Source organism: Lutjanus erythropterus, chromosome 14, assembly GCF_056507025.1.
Source record: "Lutjanus erythropterus isolate fLutEry1 chromosome 14, fLutEry1.hap2, whole genome shotgun sequence".
Classification (NCBI taxonomy): domain Eukaryota; kingdom Metazoa; phylum Chordata; class Actinopteri; order Lutjaniformes; family Lutjanidae; genus Lutjanus; species Lutjanus erythropterus.
This window is the reverse complement of record NC_139330.1, coordinates 29695501-29713095: the sequence shown is the minus strand read 5'-3', so window position 1 is coordinate 29713095 and position 17595 is coordinate 29695501. Positions and strand designations below refer to the sequence as shown.

General features: G+C 37.4%; 1 protein-coding gene across 1 annotated transcript; it reads right to left on the bottom strand.

Annotated features, from left to right (window-relative positions):
- Window positions 1-1154: 1154 nt before the first annotated feature.
- napba (N-ethylmaleimide-sensitive factor attachment protein, beta a) lies at window positions 1155-17200 on the bottom strand. The gene is made up of 10 exons (XM_084736141.1): window positions 16977-17200; window positions 10676-10755; window positions 9963-10079; window positions 6149-6195; window positions 5961-6038; window positions 5356-5411; window positions 4071-4155; window positions 3531-3635; window positions 3346-3414; window positions 1155-2238 (listed from the first exon to the last, which is right to left on the bottom strand). The coding sequence occupies exons 1-10, from the start codon at window positions 17072-17074 to the stop codon at window positions 2086-2088; spliced, it is 888 nt and encodes a 295-aa protein (XP_084592267.1). The 5' UTR covers window positions 17075-17200; the 3' UTR covers window positions 1155-2085.
- Between the last annotated feature and the right edge of the window lie 395 nt (window positions 17201-17595).

Genomic DNA, 17595 nt, shown 5'->3' with positions numbered 1-17595 from the left:
GGGTATTTCTACAAGTGTTGTGAAGAAAATTGTCCCCGCACCGATAAAAGCATCCTCTTTACCACAACACTAGAGCAATACATTGCTTTCTCGATTCAGTCAGGTTTTTTTGTTTGTTTTGTTTAAACTAAACCCAACCTTACATTAACCCTTATCCCAACAGACCCATTGCTAACCACAGCCCCTGCCCCAAGGATTTGAACTTCAGAGAGCAACGGTTCAGGGGAGACTATTCGAATGGGGAACAGACTTCGACGTAACACCTGCAGAAATTCTCAATTTGTGCTTTGGTTTCAATCTTTATAGAGTGCTTTACCTTTGTTTGTTGTTGATATGATTAGAAGTAATTAATAGTTACAGTGAATGCACAACAATGACACTATAATTAACAGACCACATAAGTAGATATGTTAAATGTCATTTGCTACTGATTGCATAAGACTTTACAACTTGCCATGTCATTTTATGTGATATACAGCTATTTAACAGTCCTTTTTTCACAGCAGACATACTGATGTAAGGAGAAAGATGGATGTTATCAATGATACTAGTGCAGCACCCTGACTGTTTTACCTGAATATAGTCTTGAATATGTGTAAATGGCTGCTTGTTACACGGTTGTAATCCACCAACAGTTTAATTCCTGGCTAGTGTGGTTAACAGTATACTAATAAACATGGCCATTTTATTTTATTATGGCCATTTTCAACCTCATTTGTTAAATGCAATATCACCCTCTTGTGGTTATAGTGTATACCTGCACCTGCCAATAATTTTACTGAGATCTACGCAGAATAAAAAAGTGGAATTTACGTGGACTAATATTTAGGATTTAATTTCAGTTGGGATTACTTTACCAAAATTTACAGTTGCTACAGACCTTTTTCACAGGCTAATGTAACACCTGTTGGGACACTTTGAGAATCCCCCCACTATAATTTAAAAAAATAGGGCCCCCCAAAAAAACATTTCACCCAGGGCTCCACAAAAGCTAGAAACAGCCCTGGCTGCAGCATTACATCGTATCCTGCTAGTTGCATTACAAAAATTCATTCAGGGCCACAGGGACAATGTGACCATGGCTTTACAACCACTTATTGGTCTAAGCACGCACTCACTAAATACCTGAAAATACACCAGAAAGCAGTCAGACATTGGGAGCGATGATGTTTTTATTTCAACTCGGTATCTGAGGTACATATTTACTGATTTCACACAAATGATACCAGGCTACATGTATGTTCTTCACACGTTAGCACGACACGGAGAACACTAACATCAACATGACAACAGACATGCACAAACAAGGCAGAGACAGGCGTGCGCTGACCAACCACAGGCCAGAACACAGAGAACCAACCAATCACAATGGGTGATATTACTGACTGGACGGTGCGCAGGGGGTGAGGAGAGGACGAGGGGGGACAGAGGAAGGGGGGGACCAGATGAGGAGAGGAAGTGAGGGAGAATAAAAGAGGAGAGGGGAGGGGCTAATACCTAAAATATTAAGACAAATTGTAACACTGAGCACCATAATAAACAATAAATAATATCTTCAGTATTGACAATAAATATTAATAATCTCATAAATAACAGTATCATCCCTTTTCAATAACATATATCCTTAAATCTGATATGAGCTGCACATTTTCCCATCAAATCTAATGATTTACCTTACTGCAGTGGACACACACACTCTCACACACACTCGCACACTCTCAGACACACACACACACACACACACACACACACACACACACACACACACACACACACACACACACTTTTTATTTCCAGTCTTTCTCTTTAAGTACAATTCAGTCCAGTGTTACAAGAGCAATACTGCAAGACCAGGGACACAGGGTCGTCTAAAGGTGGTTTAAAGGTGATGCTTAGCTAGTTGGGGGTCACATGCAGACTGATATGTACAACTGTAAACTCCCTCAGTCCCACCCTCCCTCCCTTATACCCCCAATTTCTTCTTTCTGCTTCTTTTTTTGGACCATTTTCCCACCATAACACACCATTCTCTCTCTTCATTTCTTCTCTCTTTACCACCTCCTCTCCCCCCGTCTCTACATTTGTCTATTTCAGGTCCCCGGCGTCTCCCTGGATGGTCTTTTTGATGCGGAGCAGCATCGTGGTCAGCCACTGGTCCAGGCGAGACACTGAGTCAAACTCCTTGACGGCCTCCGTGAACGCCTCGCTGTTCTGCTCCTCGTGGGCTTCTAGGAGTTTCTGTGGCAACAAAATGTGAGACTTAGAGACCTTGAATTGTTGATGTTACAGGTGCTCCCACTCAAGAATAGAAAATATATATAAACACAGAGAATCATAAGAATAGAAAAAAAGAAGTATGCAAAAATACTATATATATATATATGTAATATATTATACTACAATATTTAAAAGAGACAATATAACAATAAGAATAATAACAAATATATACAATAAGAAGTGTGTAAATGTCCATGTGCCTTATCTACAATATATGACAACAATATCAAAATATAAAGCTGCAATATGTAGAAACTATAAGATGAATAGAAATATGATAATGGATGTAAGAACTATGTTCATAAGCGTGCACCAAGATATCATCATATATAACATGTGTATAACATAACTGCATAACAGTGTAATAACAGTTTTGTATATTTGCACAGTGAGTCATTGCACAATGTATTGTAGATTGTAACCATAAAATATAATGTCAAAAAAAAATTAAAATGATCTTTATATACTGCTGGGTAATAATACATCACAATGCATTTGTTGATTGCATTTTGCATTATTAATCTGAATCAGCAAAATAAATATAGTCGCGTAAAAGTACAATGTTAGTCTCTGAATTGGGGCCAAGGTGAAGTTTGAATAGCAGATAATGAAATTACTCAAACAGAACAAGTACCTGTGAAGTGCACCACTACTATAGAGCTGCACTTTTTCATTGAAATTCCCTGTTTAGACTGTTTAGACAGGAAGTGAGTGATAATGATGATGGTGTTTTAAATACCCATGAATCTGGCCATGTGACCATAGTTGTGCAGATTACTTGAGTGACAAGTTCAAATCAACCAACAAAATTGCAGAAGCCATTTTTTGCTTTTTGTTGTTCATGTTATTGTTAATTTAACTTATAATTAAAGCTTTTATGATCATGGGCTGATAACAGTAGGAAATATCCTCTAATAAGATATTTATACACACTCTGAGGATGTGTGTAAAAGTTATTAAGATGATAAATTAAAGCATTAGCTTGAAGTTAACATGATCACTTTTACAAAATGTGAGAATAGAAATGGAGACAAAGAGATAAAGAAAAAAGAGAAAAATTTTTTTTACCTTTAACAGTTTGAGCTCTCTGGAGTCTGAAAAGGCTGGAAACATCTCCTCATACTTCTCTATGGCCAACTGAAACACACACACACATTCATTTTAGTTCCACTTACAAATATGTCACCACACAAGTCACTGGCTGACAGTCATTGTTTGGGTTCAGAAGAGTGTGTGTCTGTGTGTGTGTTGACCTTGGCATTCAGCTCGTCCACTATGAAGTGACACAGTGAGGCCTTGAAGAAATACTCTTTAGCGTTGTACTTCAGGAGAGGATTGTCCATGGTGCTCATAGCAACCTGAAACACACACACACACAAATGCAGAAACACACAATTATTGACTAAAGACAGCAACATGTGATCAGATAGGATGATCTTATGTAATCTAGTGTTAATCTACTTGTAATTTAACAGTGTTTTAATTTAATTTTTTTTATCTAATTCATTTTGAAAGTGTGAAGCAGAAGAAAAGTTCTACAGAAATAATGTTTATTCATATTATAGAAACACCTAGAGAAACAATCTTAATACATCGTCCAAACAATGCAATCAAATAAAATTACACCACAAATACACTTTATAAAGTTGAGTTAACAAAAAAGAACATTTTATTATTAACAAGTGTAATATTATAAATAATATTATTATAAATATATAATATAAATATAATATTTATAAGGGATAATCTCTTCATTTGTACAGGTGTGTTGTTATTCCACACTCAGCTGTTACCTGTTCATAGATTTCAATAGCTTTCTGGTACTGCTCCAGCTGAGCGCTGTAGTGTCCGACCTTCAGAAGACATTTGTTGGCTGAGCTGAAACACAAACAAAGACACCCGCCAGTTAATGGCTAATACGTGTACAGTATTATAATTGTTTCCACCATTGTGCTCACCGCCTGAAAGTAATAAGAGGAATATTTGCCAGGCCGAGCTTTCAGATAATGGATGATATATGCTCCTATAAATCTATGACAGTGAGTCTGACCACCTCATTGTGTTTTAGTGTGACTCAATACACCAGTGTCAACAACTAGTGCACTGTGCAAAAGTGAACACAAGTTAGCCACAGTCAAAGTATACTGTATATTTATATACACGTGTGATTTAATGATTATGTTTTCATTATCAGTCACTTTGCCAATTATTTTCTCAACCGTTTGAATCATTTTTAGTTTCTTAAGGAAAAAAGTGAAAGATGCCCAATACAGCACTGTGTTACTGCCATATCAGGAAAAGGAAAATGGATCAGTATGTGGTAATATGTGGTTGATTCCACCACAGTTCTGATCTGTCCTCCGCATGACTGCAAGCCCCATCAGCAGCGTTTCAGAAGCAGGAGCGGCGCATTTTGCCTGCCCGTTTATGTTTGCTTGCTCAGATTTTGTTGATTTCGCTGCTCTTTGTGCTTCTACCTTGGATAAGCAGGCTATGTGGTTAAATAGTTTCTTTTCTGTCTGTCTTGCACGGGGCTTTTATTTTGAAAATTAACCACGTTCTCCCAGCCTTTTCTGTGCCTGACTTCCTGCCCATTCGATCTGCTTTGTACTAATTGATGTTGCATCTATCAAAAATACACTTGGTGCACATGTGATGCGGAGCGGAGAGCTGCTTCTGGGACACGCCAAGGCGCTGCTGGTGGAATGACAAACCTGCAAACAGCAGGATAAGTTTCATAAGTTTCCTGTTGTAATGTGATAAGTCTGTAAGTTGTAATAACATGAAAGTATCTCGTTCCATGAAATCCAGTAAAAAAAAAAAAAAAATGTATACATACATATATATATGTATATATACATTTTTTTATATATACATATATATATATATATACATATATATATTCTTTCTGAACAGTCCAACCCGATAGAAATGACAGAAAAAGAAAAGCAGAAAATGTTTGGCATTTTTTCTTATAAATGGACTGAACAAATAACAGACATGGTTCTATTCATGTATGTGTGTGTATTTTGCGCGTGTTACTTCAGCTTTAACAGCTATTTCAAACAGCACATATACCTGTTAGATTCTTCTCCCTTGTAGTAGTCTGCTGCCTGCTCATAGTGGGCAATGGCCTGAAAACAGCACGCAACAAAAAGACAAAAACAAAACACACAAGTCAGCACAGAAGGATCAGAATTTATATTCATCAGCCGATACTATCAGCAAGTGATCAGCATATCAGCAGTATCAGCATATGATATGAAAACTTTTTTTAATGTAAATTTGATAATACATTTAATATATAAATATATTTTGCTCTATTTGTGTTTTTATTTATAAGTATTTATAATTCTTAAATGAAAGTACACTATTTCAGTGACCTGATAAAACGATAAAGTTTAAACTGTAAAATATCCTGCTGACATTACATGTCTTTGTCACAAGTGATTAATGACCGTATTTGAGGGATCATTGCAGAAAATGTGAATTTACACAATTATAATTATATACTGTTACACTGTCTGTATATTCTGTAGAAAGAATGTAGGCCGATCTATTGATCTGTGATTTTTTTTACTCATTAATATTGGCATCAGCCACAAAAATCAAGTAAAAAAATAATCGAAAAAAATCTGATTTCATTTGCAAGTCATATTTCAACACTTTCTCTGCTCACAAACCTTCTCAATATCAACCAGCTCAGACTCATAAATCTCCGCTATAGTGATGTGATGTTTGGCTGCGATGGTAAACCGACCCTGTAACCAACACGCACACAAACACAAACACACACACGCACAGGTTATTAGTCAAAGATAAGACAGATTGTCACGGGACAAAGCAGTTCAACGGCTGACGCGGAGCTTACCATGTCAGTGTAGATGTCAATAGCCTGGTTTAGACAGTTGATGGCCTCTGGAAGCAGACAGATAAGAAGGTGAGGGGGAATGATATAAATACAAAGAAGCCGGAAAGAAAAAGAGTCTGCTGAAGCCTTCTGAGTCTACTCAGTCAAATTAAAACTCTCCCAGATTCCTCCCCCTGTGACTACTAACCCGCTAACCCACAGTACTTATTAAGCTCATCACAGGAAGGCAGGAGAGCTGCTGCAGCATAACCCAGATATCAAGTTTCCTGGAGCAACCTGGGGACCCATTTTAATCTTCCAACAATACCACCTCCGGGTCCAGACTCTGCCTGTGAGCGGAAGTGATACAGAGGCTTTCCTCTTTCATCAAGTGTGCTGAAAAAGAGGCAGCGGTGGAAGAAGTACTCTATTATTTAATTAAAAGTAGTAATGTGTGCAAGTTCTGTGTTTCAAGTAAAAGTCAACACTGGAACATTTTACTTTATTTTTACATTTTCTTTCTTTTTTCTCTATATTGTTGTAAATAGTAGTATGATGCATTATTATTTTCTTATACATTTCTTTTTACATATTACATACGATTTATGTTTCCATTCTTATATTTCTATATGCTTATATTTAACTCTATTCTTGAATGGGAACAACTGCAAACAGTTTCCTCTCCGGGATCAAGTATTAGCATAAAACAATGCTTAAGGCACCAAAAGTAAAAGTTAATTTGTTAGTAAGACAGTGCAAAATGTTCATATATTATTCAGGCTATATTAAGTGTAACACAAACTATGAATGTGTTTGATATGTGTCTTCTCAACCACTGAAATCCATGGAGAGATCCCTGCTGGTTACTCTCAAGTTACAGTTTGTTGCACTTTATAATATTATTATGAAACGCGCTATATAAGAACAAAGTTTATCATTATTATAACTGTCAGATTCTCTTGTACTGTTCAAACTGCTGTACTTTGAGGTCTGGTTGGTTTATTGCAATGTTAGTTTTATATGGTTTTTGCATCAATGCTTTGATTTGTTTGCGAAAGACAGACATTCCTGCCTGTTTTTTTTTATCCATACACAGTCTCTCAGCTGATTTTCCAGAAAATCTGTCATATCATGGTATACACTATATACATACTAAAAACAGTGGGTTAAAAGTTGACCCAATGTGTGGTAAATATGGCACTGATGCAATACTGGGTTCACTTCATCCGGTACCAACAGGGTGTTCTGACCCAGTATTGATGTTATTTTTACATTACTGTTGGGATCAAAGTAACCATATTTTGGATGGTTTTCTACCCATCCCTCTACTGGCTCCACACTGGATCACTTTTAACCCATTATTTATGGTGTGTATATATTGGTACCATGATATAAAACGACATGTACAGATCTGGCCTTGTTTTATTGGGGCTGCACAGAGGGAATGTTAGACACCCAAGCAAACTTTTTTCTTATCTGGCAAGATAATACAGACTTAAAATCATCTCCCACTACGTAGTTTTTCCAGTGTTTATAACAGGAAATGACTGCATCTTTGTAGATCTATGACGGCCTCTGATGAATGTGACTTAATCCAAATGGGAGAAGAAATATTGGATATAATATTTGCCTATATACAATATTAACTGAGGGATAGTGAGGGTAAATTTGTGTTAAATGTGTATTTAATAAGATGGACAGGGTTAGTGTTTAGTGTGTTAGTGATTAAAATTTATATATGTTCTGACGTATTCTGTTCTCTCTCCCATCCTACATTCACTCCAGATGTTAAAGCTTTCACATTCTTCAGGACTGCTAAATGTCTCCATGTCCACACACATGTAGATATACATGTAAAAATGACTCAACATCTGTCTTAAAGTACAACTAAAGTTGGAAACAGACCTGAAGACCGGTGAAACTTGCAAAGAGCGGACACAGAACACATACAGACTGATTTCTGCCAACATACAAACATGTTTTTAACCTTTACAAAGTGGACAACTCAGCACAGTACATACAGAGGACGGACAGCACAACGAATGACAAGTAGACCACAATTAGAGTTGTGCAGAACCCCACAACCAGCAAGAACACAAACTCTTGCATGTGCCTCATTCATGCTGCAGCAGACCCTGTTCACGGCAGCCATTTTGACATGAAACAGTAGAGTAAACACAGGCGTTACCAGTGATTCTAATTAAGTTTCCATTCCATTCAGGACAAACAGGGAGCTGGTATTGTGCAAGTTGGGACTTTAATTAGTATCACTGGTAATACCTGTGTTTACCCTACTATTTCATATCAAAATGGCTGCTGTGAAAAGATCTGTTTTTGAGAAAAGTGTGAAGAAACTGAGGAAATAAATCAAATTTGGGTGAAGTCATTGATGGAGATACATGACGGTGAACTGCAGAGAAAGCTGGAGGTGCTGAAAGTGACTTTATCTCTATAGGAACAACTTGGAGCAACTGCATTAGAGGGCAAACAAATAAATTCCCCAAATGAGACATACAGACATTAATTTGACTCTTAGCTGATATGAATCTCTGATTTTGTCTCCTGATTGTCAGCAGCAACCTGCCAAGACTGGAGTTCACATAGTTCAACTCTGATCAGATAAGTGATGTTCCAAACTATAATCAGACCAATTATCTGTGTTTATATGCTTTTAGCCAGACATTAAAAAGTGATTTAAAGGTATGTATACTACATTTTCTGTTCAAAATCTTCATTTAAGTTTGCAGGAGTAAGTGTATAGGAACAGAGCTGCAGTGGACTAGATACTGTATCACTGCACCAACTGTGTGTGTCTGACCAAGACAAGTATTTTCAACTACTCCCACCGTCTGAGAACAAGAAGACCCACAGTAATTTTTGATGACAATGTTCCCAGAACAATGGTAAAATTCTTATTTGCGCACCAAGTTTACATTTTACTTCGGGCTGCCTTCCTTGATCAAGACTTTGAACCAGAAAATTTTGCTCTTTCTGTGTTGCTTTACTGGTTATCTTGCAGGTTAGCCTGATGTACTTTGCATTAGCATGTTGTGAAGCTATGGCTTTCCCACAGACTGGGGTCATGTTGTACTAACATTAATGTTGTGATATTAAGGGACAGGCAAGAGAAACTGTGTGAACACTGAACCTCATTTGAAGCCAGTTCAATTACAAGAGGAGTATTTTGGACGTGGGATCACGTTGGATGATGATGCACTGCAAGGTGTCTGTAAGTTCTGCACCACTTCAAAGTCAAAAACTGAGCGAATGAATGGAGCGACAGGAAGGAAAAACAAATATGTACTTTCAAAATAGAGATTTCTGAAAAAGTCTCTGAACAAGAACAATTGAAAGTGAAAAATTCAGAACGTAAAATATTTTGTTTCTTTAGCAGGGTAGCAGGGAGCCCTGATACTATTGTATTTCTACTCATATACTTTGGGTTTTCTGCCGAACAAATGCTGTTGAGATGCCTAATTTTACATTATGGAACAGGTTACTCCTCCCAAAACAATTGTCGGAGTATACCTCATTTTCATTCCTATTTGGAGCCAATAAACACACCTGTTTTTTTAAATATTTTTTTCATTCATAAGATATGTTCCCTTACTTTGCCAACAGTGTAAAGAGACTGAATACTATTTCAGGGGAGTATCTCTATATCTATATGTATCTATATTTTTGTAATACCATGATACTGTCACAGTAAAAAAAAAACATATTAATATACCGTGATATCAATTTTAGGTCATATCAGCCACCTCAAGTGTGTTTATATGTATGTGTTTATGTGCATGTATGGTTGTGTGTGTGTTTATGAGACAGCAGCGCTCACCCTGTGGGTCGGCCTTCTTGTAGGCGTTGCCGGCGTCGACGAAGCTGGTGGCGGAGTCCAGTTTGTTCTGCAGCTGCATGTGGAGCCGAGCAGCCTGACAGAATGCATTCCCCGCAGCTAGACACACACACACACACACACACACACACACACGGAGAGAGAGTCACAATTTGAATGGAACAAGCTTAAATGAATACAAATGCGATCCAAATTCACTGTCTGCTTGCACCAAAGCAAACACGCCTCATTTTCTCATTTTTTTTTAATTTGTGCTTTCTCTGAACTACGTGCCTGCGCTCACGATTCAGTCTGTCGACACACATCAGGCAGCAGGACCATCAAAACACACATCTAAACAGCTAAATTCTGCTCAGCATAAGCTATTATTGGAACATCTAGAGCGCAGGATGGTTTCTACAGCCATGAATGTCTCACTTATTCATCCAGACTGTCCTGAATTTTTATGTCTGAACCCGGTGTGTGTATACTGTATGTTTAAAGCCCTTGTTGCTGTACGTGGTAATATAATACTCTGTGCAGGCTGGTGAATCATCTATATCCTGTTAAAATGTGGAGAAAAAAAAACATTCAAATAAATGTGTGTGTCTGTGTGTGGGTGTTTGTGTGGGACTTTGTTTATTTCTGTGGAGGTTTATGTGTGTTTTTCCTGTTTATTATGTGGTATGAGTGACTTCTGTGTGTGTGTCACCTACCACTCCAGTTCTTTGCCATCTTAAACATGTTGGCTGCTCTGGCGTACATTTCACAGGCATCCTCCACCTTATGGTTTCCCCTGTAACACACACACACACACACACACACACAAAGGAAAATTAATCATTTATTTTGACTCATTGAGCAACTGAATCTGTGATGCAGCTAAAAAAAAAAAGAGAGCATTCGCTTTAATTTTGCAAACTCACACACTGCATATTTTCACCTAGCATGCAGGCTTGTCCAGCTGAAGGACATCATGATGGAGGGCAGCAGAGGATACTAACCCCTGCAGCTGAAACTCTCTAAAGTATAATATCTTGCCTCCTGTTTTTAATGCAGCATGAACACATATAAAACTCAAATGGATTTCAGCTTCATATTTATGTTTGATTCTTACTCAGCATACTACTGTATATCTGATTTGTGGCCATGTGACTGCAGCATGAACTAGTTCATACTGTGTTTTCATCACTCTCCATGGGACTGAGCTCTGGCTTTGCAGCACTACATGTATTTGATGAAGAAAAATAGGGCTGCAAGTAATGATTATTAGAATTAACGATTGATCTAATTATTTAACAATTAGTCTATTAATCATTCAGTCAATAAAATGTTTAAAAATTGTGACATGTGTCTTCATATTGCTGCTTTTATCCAACCAACAGTCTAAAATACAAAGACTCCTCATTTACTATCATGAATGGCAAAGTAAAGCAGCAAATCCTTACCTTTAACAAATGTATATTTGACAAATAATTGACATTTGAAACTATCAGTTGATTATCAAAATAGCTACAAGTACTTTTTTTCAGTCTCTGCAGCTCTGAGGAAGAAACATCTGCAGGACAATCAGGCAGCCAGTGTAGTCAGAGCAAGGTTGCAAATTGTGATTTATTCATTATAACTGGCTAACAGAGATGCATATCGTCATTTGCCTTAATAGAATTTTATCTGTTGAATGTGATTTAAAGCCATGATTGCATCCACAAAGTTAATTTCTCTCTGTGCATTTCTACAAATGGTTGAAGGAAGCTGATTTCCTACATTTTGTTGTTTACCAGCTGCAGAAAAACATGCAACGACAAAGATATGAAAACATGCTTGTTATGCCAGTAATGGTGATCCGTCATACTGTTGAAGGATCTCAAATCTCCTTTTAAAGCTACTACAAAGAACACTCATATTTTGTTGATTTCAAAAAGCCCCTGCGGACAAAGGCAGTAGTGTTTCCACTGTAATAACCATCAAATATAATGTCAAAAGTAAAATTATATAAAATTATATAACTGCTTCTTTTTAAGTGGCTGAGATAAAGCTCCTTGTGGTAGCTTTAAGAAGGGCATTTCCTATATGGGATGCACCACTGTGAAATTCCAAGCAGACCCCGATACCCATGTTTTGTGTCAGGGAACAAAGAGATCATTATAAAAAAAACACATCACACGTTTCACTAGCAGGTAGACTAACTGCTTTGACCGCAAATAACCAACACAAGATTTAGGCATCGTGAGCGCAAAATCGATGCAACATAACAGATAAACATTGGCCACTACCATCGATAAAGATAGAGCTTCTTCACAGCAGCCACTTTGACATGAAATAGTAGAGTAAACACAGGTGTTACCAGTGATATTAAGTTTCCGTTCCATTCAGGTCAAACCATGTCAGGGTGCTGCTTTTGTGCACGTTGGCTCACTGGAAAAGCTCTGCTACACTAAATGGCATGGGACCTTAATTAGCGTCATTGGTAACACCTGTGTTTACGCTGCTATTTCATATTAATATAGCTGCAGTGAAAAAGGTCTGTTGCAACAAAGGAAGCACTGGCTGATACCGATGTTCAGCTGATAAATGGATGCATCCCTATCTTTTATAGGCATATTCTATAAAAACAAATGTCACATATTTTCTGCATTGTGTTAAATGAATCTGTGCCCACACCCTACAGAGATTACAGGCTGAGTATCACAGTGCAGTGCAGGGCTGAGTGATATCTGGATGTATGTATTTTTGGCAATGGAAAAAATCACAATATTTTTGACCTAATATGTTAATATTGATATCGCTATAATCGGTGGTGGGAAGTCACTAAGTATACATTGTTACTGTACTTTGAGTTTTCAGGTATCTGTACTTTATTTGAACAATTATTTTTATGAGAGTTTTTTTTTACTTTTACTCCCCACATTTTAACACAAATATTTGTACTTTCTATTCCTTACATTTTTTCTTTTTTAAAAAAAAAGGCTTGTCGCTTTTAGTTTGAATGCATTTGAATTTGGAATTATTGATTCTTTTTATTTTGCATCATTGTGTGCCACCTTCCATAGAAAAGATGAATCCTTGGTGTAACCATCAGTGCATAACAAGTATGTCAGATGTAAAAAAGACAAAAACAACACGACGAGATGAAAAAATGAGGCAACAAGACATTTGGTGAAAAAGGCAAAAAATGACATGTCAAGACAAAAGACGCAACAAGACAATAAATAATATACCTAGATGAAAACATCATAACAAGACGGAAAATACATAAAGATGAAAAATAACATAACCACAAAAAAAGACAACAAGATGAAAATCTACATGTAAGAGATAATATACACAATACATATACACATATACATATACATAAGAAGAAGATAAATCATGTAAAAGACAAAAAAGAGGTAACATGACGAAACAGGCAGACGGACACCAAACATGTAGAAAAGGGTGAGGTTCAGTTAGCTTTGCAGAAACATCTGATAGAAAGAGGGCTAATTTTTACTTTTATACATTTCAGAGCCTGTTTTATTTCACTATTACTTCAGTAAAGATGTTGAATCAGTACTTCCTCTCTTTTACACAATCATCAGTACTTCTTTGTATATATATATATATTTTTTTTTTTTTTTTTTTTTGGGGGGGGGGCGCATTTTATGCCTTTAATGACAGGACATGGGGAGAGAGAGTGGGGGAATGACACGCAGCAGGGCGTGGGCGGGAGTGGAACCCACACGCTCTACTAACTGAGCTATCCAGGGACCCTAATCTTCTTCTTGAGCACAGAATGAGTGGACTTATGCTGCTGCTGGAAATAATATTGTAGGGATGACTATTGGTGCTTTAAAAAATTATTAACAATATGAGATATAATGGCTAAGTGGGTAAAGGCAAGTAACAGAACAGCTAGAACAATCTGGTAAGTTCAGAAAATGACATCACTTCACTGTAATGCAGACTTTAAAACCAGGAAAAGACGACACTTACTGTTATGCCATATCACGATATAATGATATCCAAAATCTAAGACGGTATCTAGTCTCATATATCATGATACTGATATAATATCAGCCACAGTAAGGTGTTAAGTTTTATCATTTGTGTCTGCACCAGTCATACGTTTTATAGTTTCTAACAATAGATAAAACACATCTCTTCCAATGTCAGACTTGGCTGAAGCTATGGACGATCAAACTGAATAAAAAGAGCATCAGAACCCTCAAATCTGTGCAAAAATCTTTTCATTAGCGAGCTCTCAAGGCATGAAAAGACCTGTTCATGCCTTGAAGAGGGTTTCTGACCAAAAGCTTACTAATTAAAAAGATTTTTGCACAGATCTGAGCATGCAGATGATTTTTTTTAAATTCAGTTTGATGGTTTCTTCTAATGAAATGAAAAGTATTTGTTCCGGTATCATCAGTCAAAATGAACACATAAGAGATAATGTTAAGGTGAACACAGTGGATCATCACAGCCTGCTAAAACCACTCAGTGACCCCAACTGAGTTAACTTTATCTTTTAACTTGGGGCAAAAGCTCATTAAAAAATCATGCTGGTGTCCATGTGGGGACGACAGATGTGACCCATTTCAGTTGTCAGGTCTCAGGCCTGATATCAGAAGATATGATCACACCATTTATCCATATCATTGATTGGACATCATAAATATGTAAAAATGTGGACGTAGATTTGGAAAAGATGGTTCGGGTGCCAACAGCATGGTGGCAGTGGGGATTTCAAGAAGAGAGGGAACATTATTCAACAACCAGATTTTAATAAAACTAGTTTGGGTTTAAAAATTCAAACTGACAAACTCTAAAATATCAATCAAACTGAAAAGCAAAAGATTGAATTGGTTTAATAGTTTGTTTTTACATTTTTTTTTATTATTTTTTTTTTAAAATAGATTTTATGTTATTTGTGTTATGTTCGTGGTTTTATTTTATGTGTATTTTAATCAGAGTTGGTCTATAAGAACTGAATAATTTCTGTAATATCCTTTATTTTACAGATGAATGCATCAGATTAGGGCTGCAGCTCCAAATATCTTTGTGACCGATCTCATGATTAATTGTTTGATATTATACAATGTCAGACAATGGTTTTAAAATGTCCCTAAAGCCCAAGGTGATATCTTCAATGTCTTATTTTGTCCCAACAATCCAAAACCCAACATTATAAATTAAAAAGCTGTATTGCCAATTAAATTTCTGCAGATTGAGTAATTCATTAATCGACTAATCATTCAGATCTAAATTGAGCCTCGAACCTTGTATGTCAATACAGTTTTGATATACTGCTATTTCCCTTTGCTCTGTGATTTTTTTTACTCAAATGCATGTATCAACAATTAATCTACATGCAGCATTCAAAGCACAAACACATAAAGTATTAGAGGTTGACCGATTATTGATCAGAATCTTTTTGAAAATCAGATTGCTCATAAGTTAATTAAAAAATGTTTTTCTGTAGCAGTGGCCTCTCTCTGTCTGTCCACTCTATTATCTTGGTCAATGTCCATTCAACACCACTATCTGACCGTTGATTAGGCTAGTTTATACTGCTGCATAGCTTAATCTATAAGAATACATCAAAATAGTTTATCATGGTTTGTTTATATTTAATCTGAATCAGTATGCAAACTAACATTATTGAATAAAAGTAGCCTAGTGGAGTAAAAAGCACAAGATTTGCCTGCAAAATGGAGTGGACATGAAGTACCAAATAGCAGTAGGGACTGACCGATACCGGATTTTTGCACGAGATGCTGATACCAATACTGATATTAGGAAGTTAAAAACAATCTGATTCGATACATTTGCCTATATGCAAAATGACATCAAGGCATCAAAATAGTTAACTTTCACTGGCATTTTTAATAATTATAAAAAACTATGAATGCAAAAAAATACAAATAGAGCATACCGATATAGACGATACAGCTGTACTAGGCCAATATTCAGCTGACTCATTGATCAGTCTGGCTCTAAGTGGCAGAAACAGTTTTTCTAAAATTGTTAACTGCATGCATATCAATTCCAAATACTGTTTTCAGCATCCCTAATTACTAATAATCAGTATCTGCTCTATTAAGAAAAACATATTGGTCAATACATTTAAAATGTAAGGTATTACAATATAGTTGAAAATACTCAACATAATGATTGAGTGTAGATGCTGGCTTTTATCCCTCTGTTCAATAATGGATCTGTCTAAAAGGGTCCACGTCAGGATGAGCAGTCATGTTATCAATGGACTTAACCAGTCAGTCAGTTGATCCATCCATCCATCCATCCATCTATCTAATTCATATTCTCGTGTTTCCATGTTACTTGTAAACATCCGCCCCTCCTACACATAAAGGCCCGCTCCCATCCGTTCACACTGACACACACACACACACATGAAAAAAAAAAAAAAAAAAAAAAAAAAAAAACCCCCGCATCACCACACCACCACCGACTGCTTCCCCGCACACCGGCCTGGCTGCGCTGCTCTCCCCGCTCCCCTGCATCCTCTGCCCGGCCTCACGGTCCGAACGAGCCCGCTCCCCTCTCTGCTCCCGCAGCAGCAGCTGCAGCAGCTGCAGGACACACACACTCACGTTTCTGTTGCGTGAGAGGCCACGACACGCAGGCCACATTATCTGCGATGACAGCTCAGATTTTTTGAGATACAGCTGACGAAAAAAAAAAAGACGCCTTTGGACACATCCTGGACACAATGTCATCGTGAAAGTTACCAGATCTTATCCTATGGATGTATAGATTATCAAATAGCATATAAAACATAGAATACAAGTTTTAATCAGGCCTGTGAAGCTCATTATAGAGCACCACAGAAACGTCATAGGCCCATTATATTAAAGGATTATATCGTGATTTCTCTGTCAAGGGAAGCAGAGGCACTTGACAGGCTGTGATGGCCCTGCATGAAGACACCCCCCCCCCTTCATACCAAAATGAGAGGCAGAGGAAGAGAGGGGGAGGTAAACATAGACATAGACGAGAGACTGAGAGAGCATCCTTTACCCGAACATCCCCCCGAGGAAGGATCCGGACGCTTTGACCTTTTTGTCGGCTTCAGCCATCAGCTGCATGGCCTCCTTCTCTTTGCCGGAGTTGTCCATGGCGAGCTGGGTCTGAGAGACGGGAGGAAAACAGGCCGATGTTCCGCAGTGGACGGAGAGGAGAGGAGAGCAGAGAGGAGAGTAGAGGGACGTCTCTGCTGGTGCTGATGCTGAGAGGCTGCAGCTCTTCTTCTACGGCGAGAGAGAAAGGTCATTTGCGGATCGTCGTCACCATCTGCTGGAAAGAATAGGAACTGCAACTGGTTGGTTCAAGGACAGGTGGAAACAAAGCAAAGGAAAAAAGTCACGAGTGGAGGCCAATCATGCAGATATAATTTCATGTTTTCTCATGAGTTTTTGTTTGCGGTGCACATGAAATTCATAAATTAAGTTTAAAACTTTTACAGCATTACATCTTTCAAAAAAATATTGCTTAAATAGATCTTTTTCGCAAGAGTCATATTGATATGAAATAGCCAAGCCAACATGCACAGTAGCATCACCCTGACTCAGTTTGACCTGAATGGAACTGTTACCTTAATTATCATCGTTGGTAACACCTGCTTTTACTCTTTTATTTC

What these genes read in the sequence shown, in the direction of transcription:
- napba (XM_084736141.1), bottom strand. Translation starts at nt 17,074, where the DNA reads ATGGACAACTCCGGCAAAGAGAAGGAGGCCATGCAGCTGATGGCTGAA. An exon ending in GATGGCAAAGAACTGGAGTG is followed by an intron (nt 10,080 to 10,675) that starts GTAGGTGACACA and finishes GTGTGTGTCTAG; the next exon opens with CTGCGGGGAATGCATTCTGT. An exon ending in CAAGAAGGCCGACCCACAGG is followed by an intron (nt 6,196 to 9,962) that starts GTGAGCGCTGCT and finishes GTCTGCTTCCAG; the next exon opens with AGGCCATCAACTGTCTAAAC.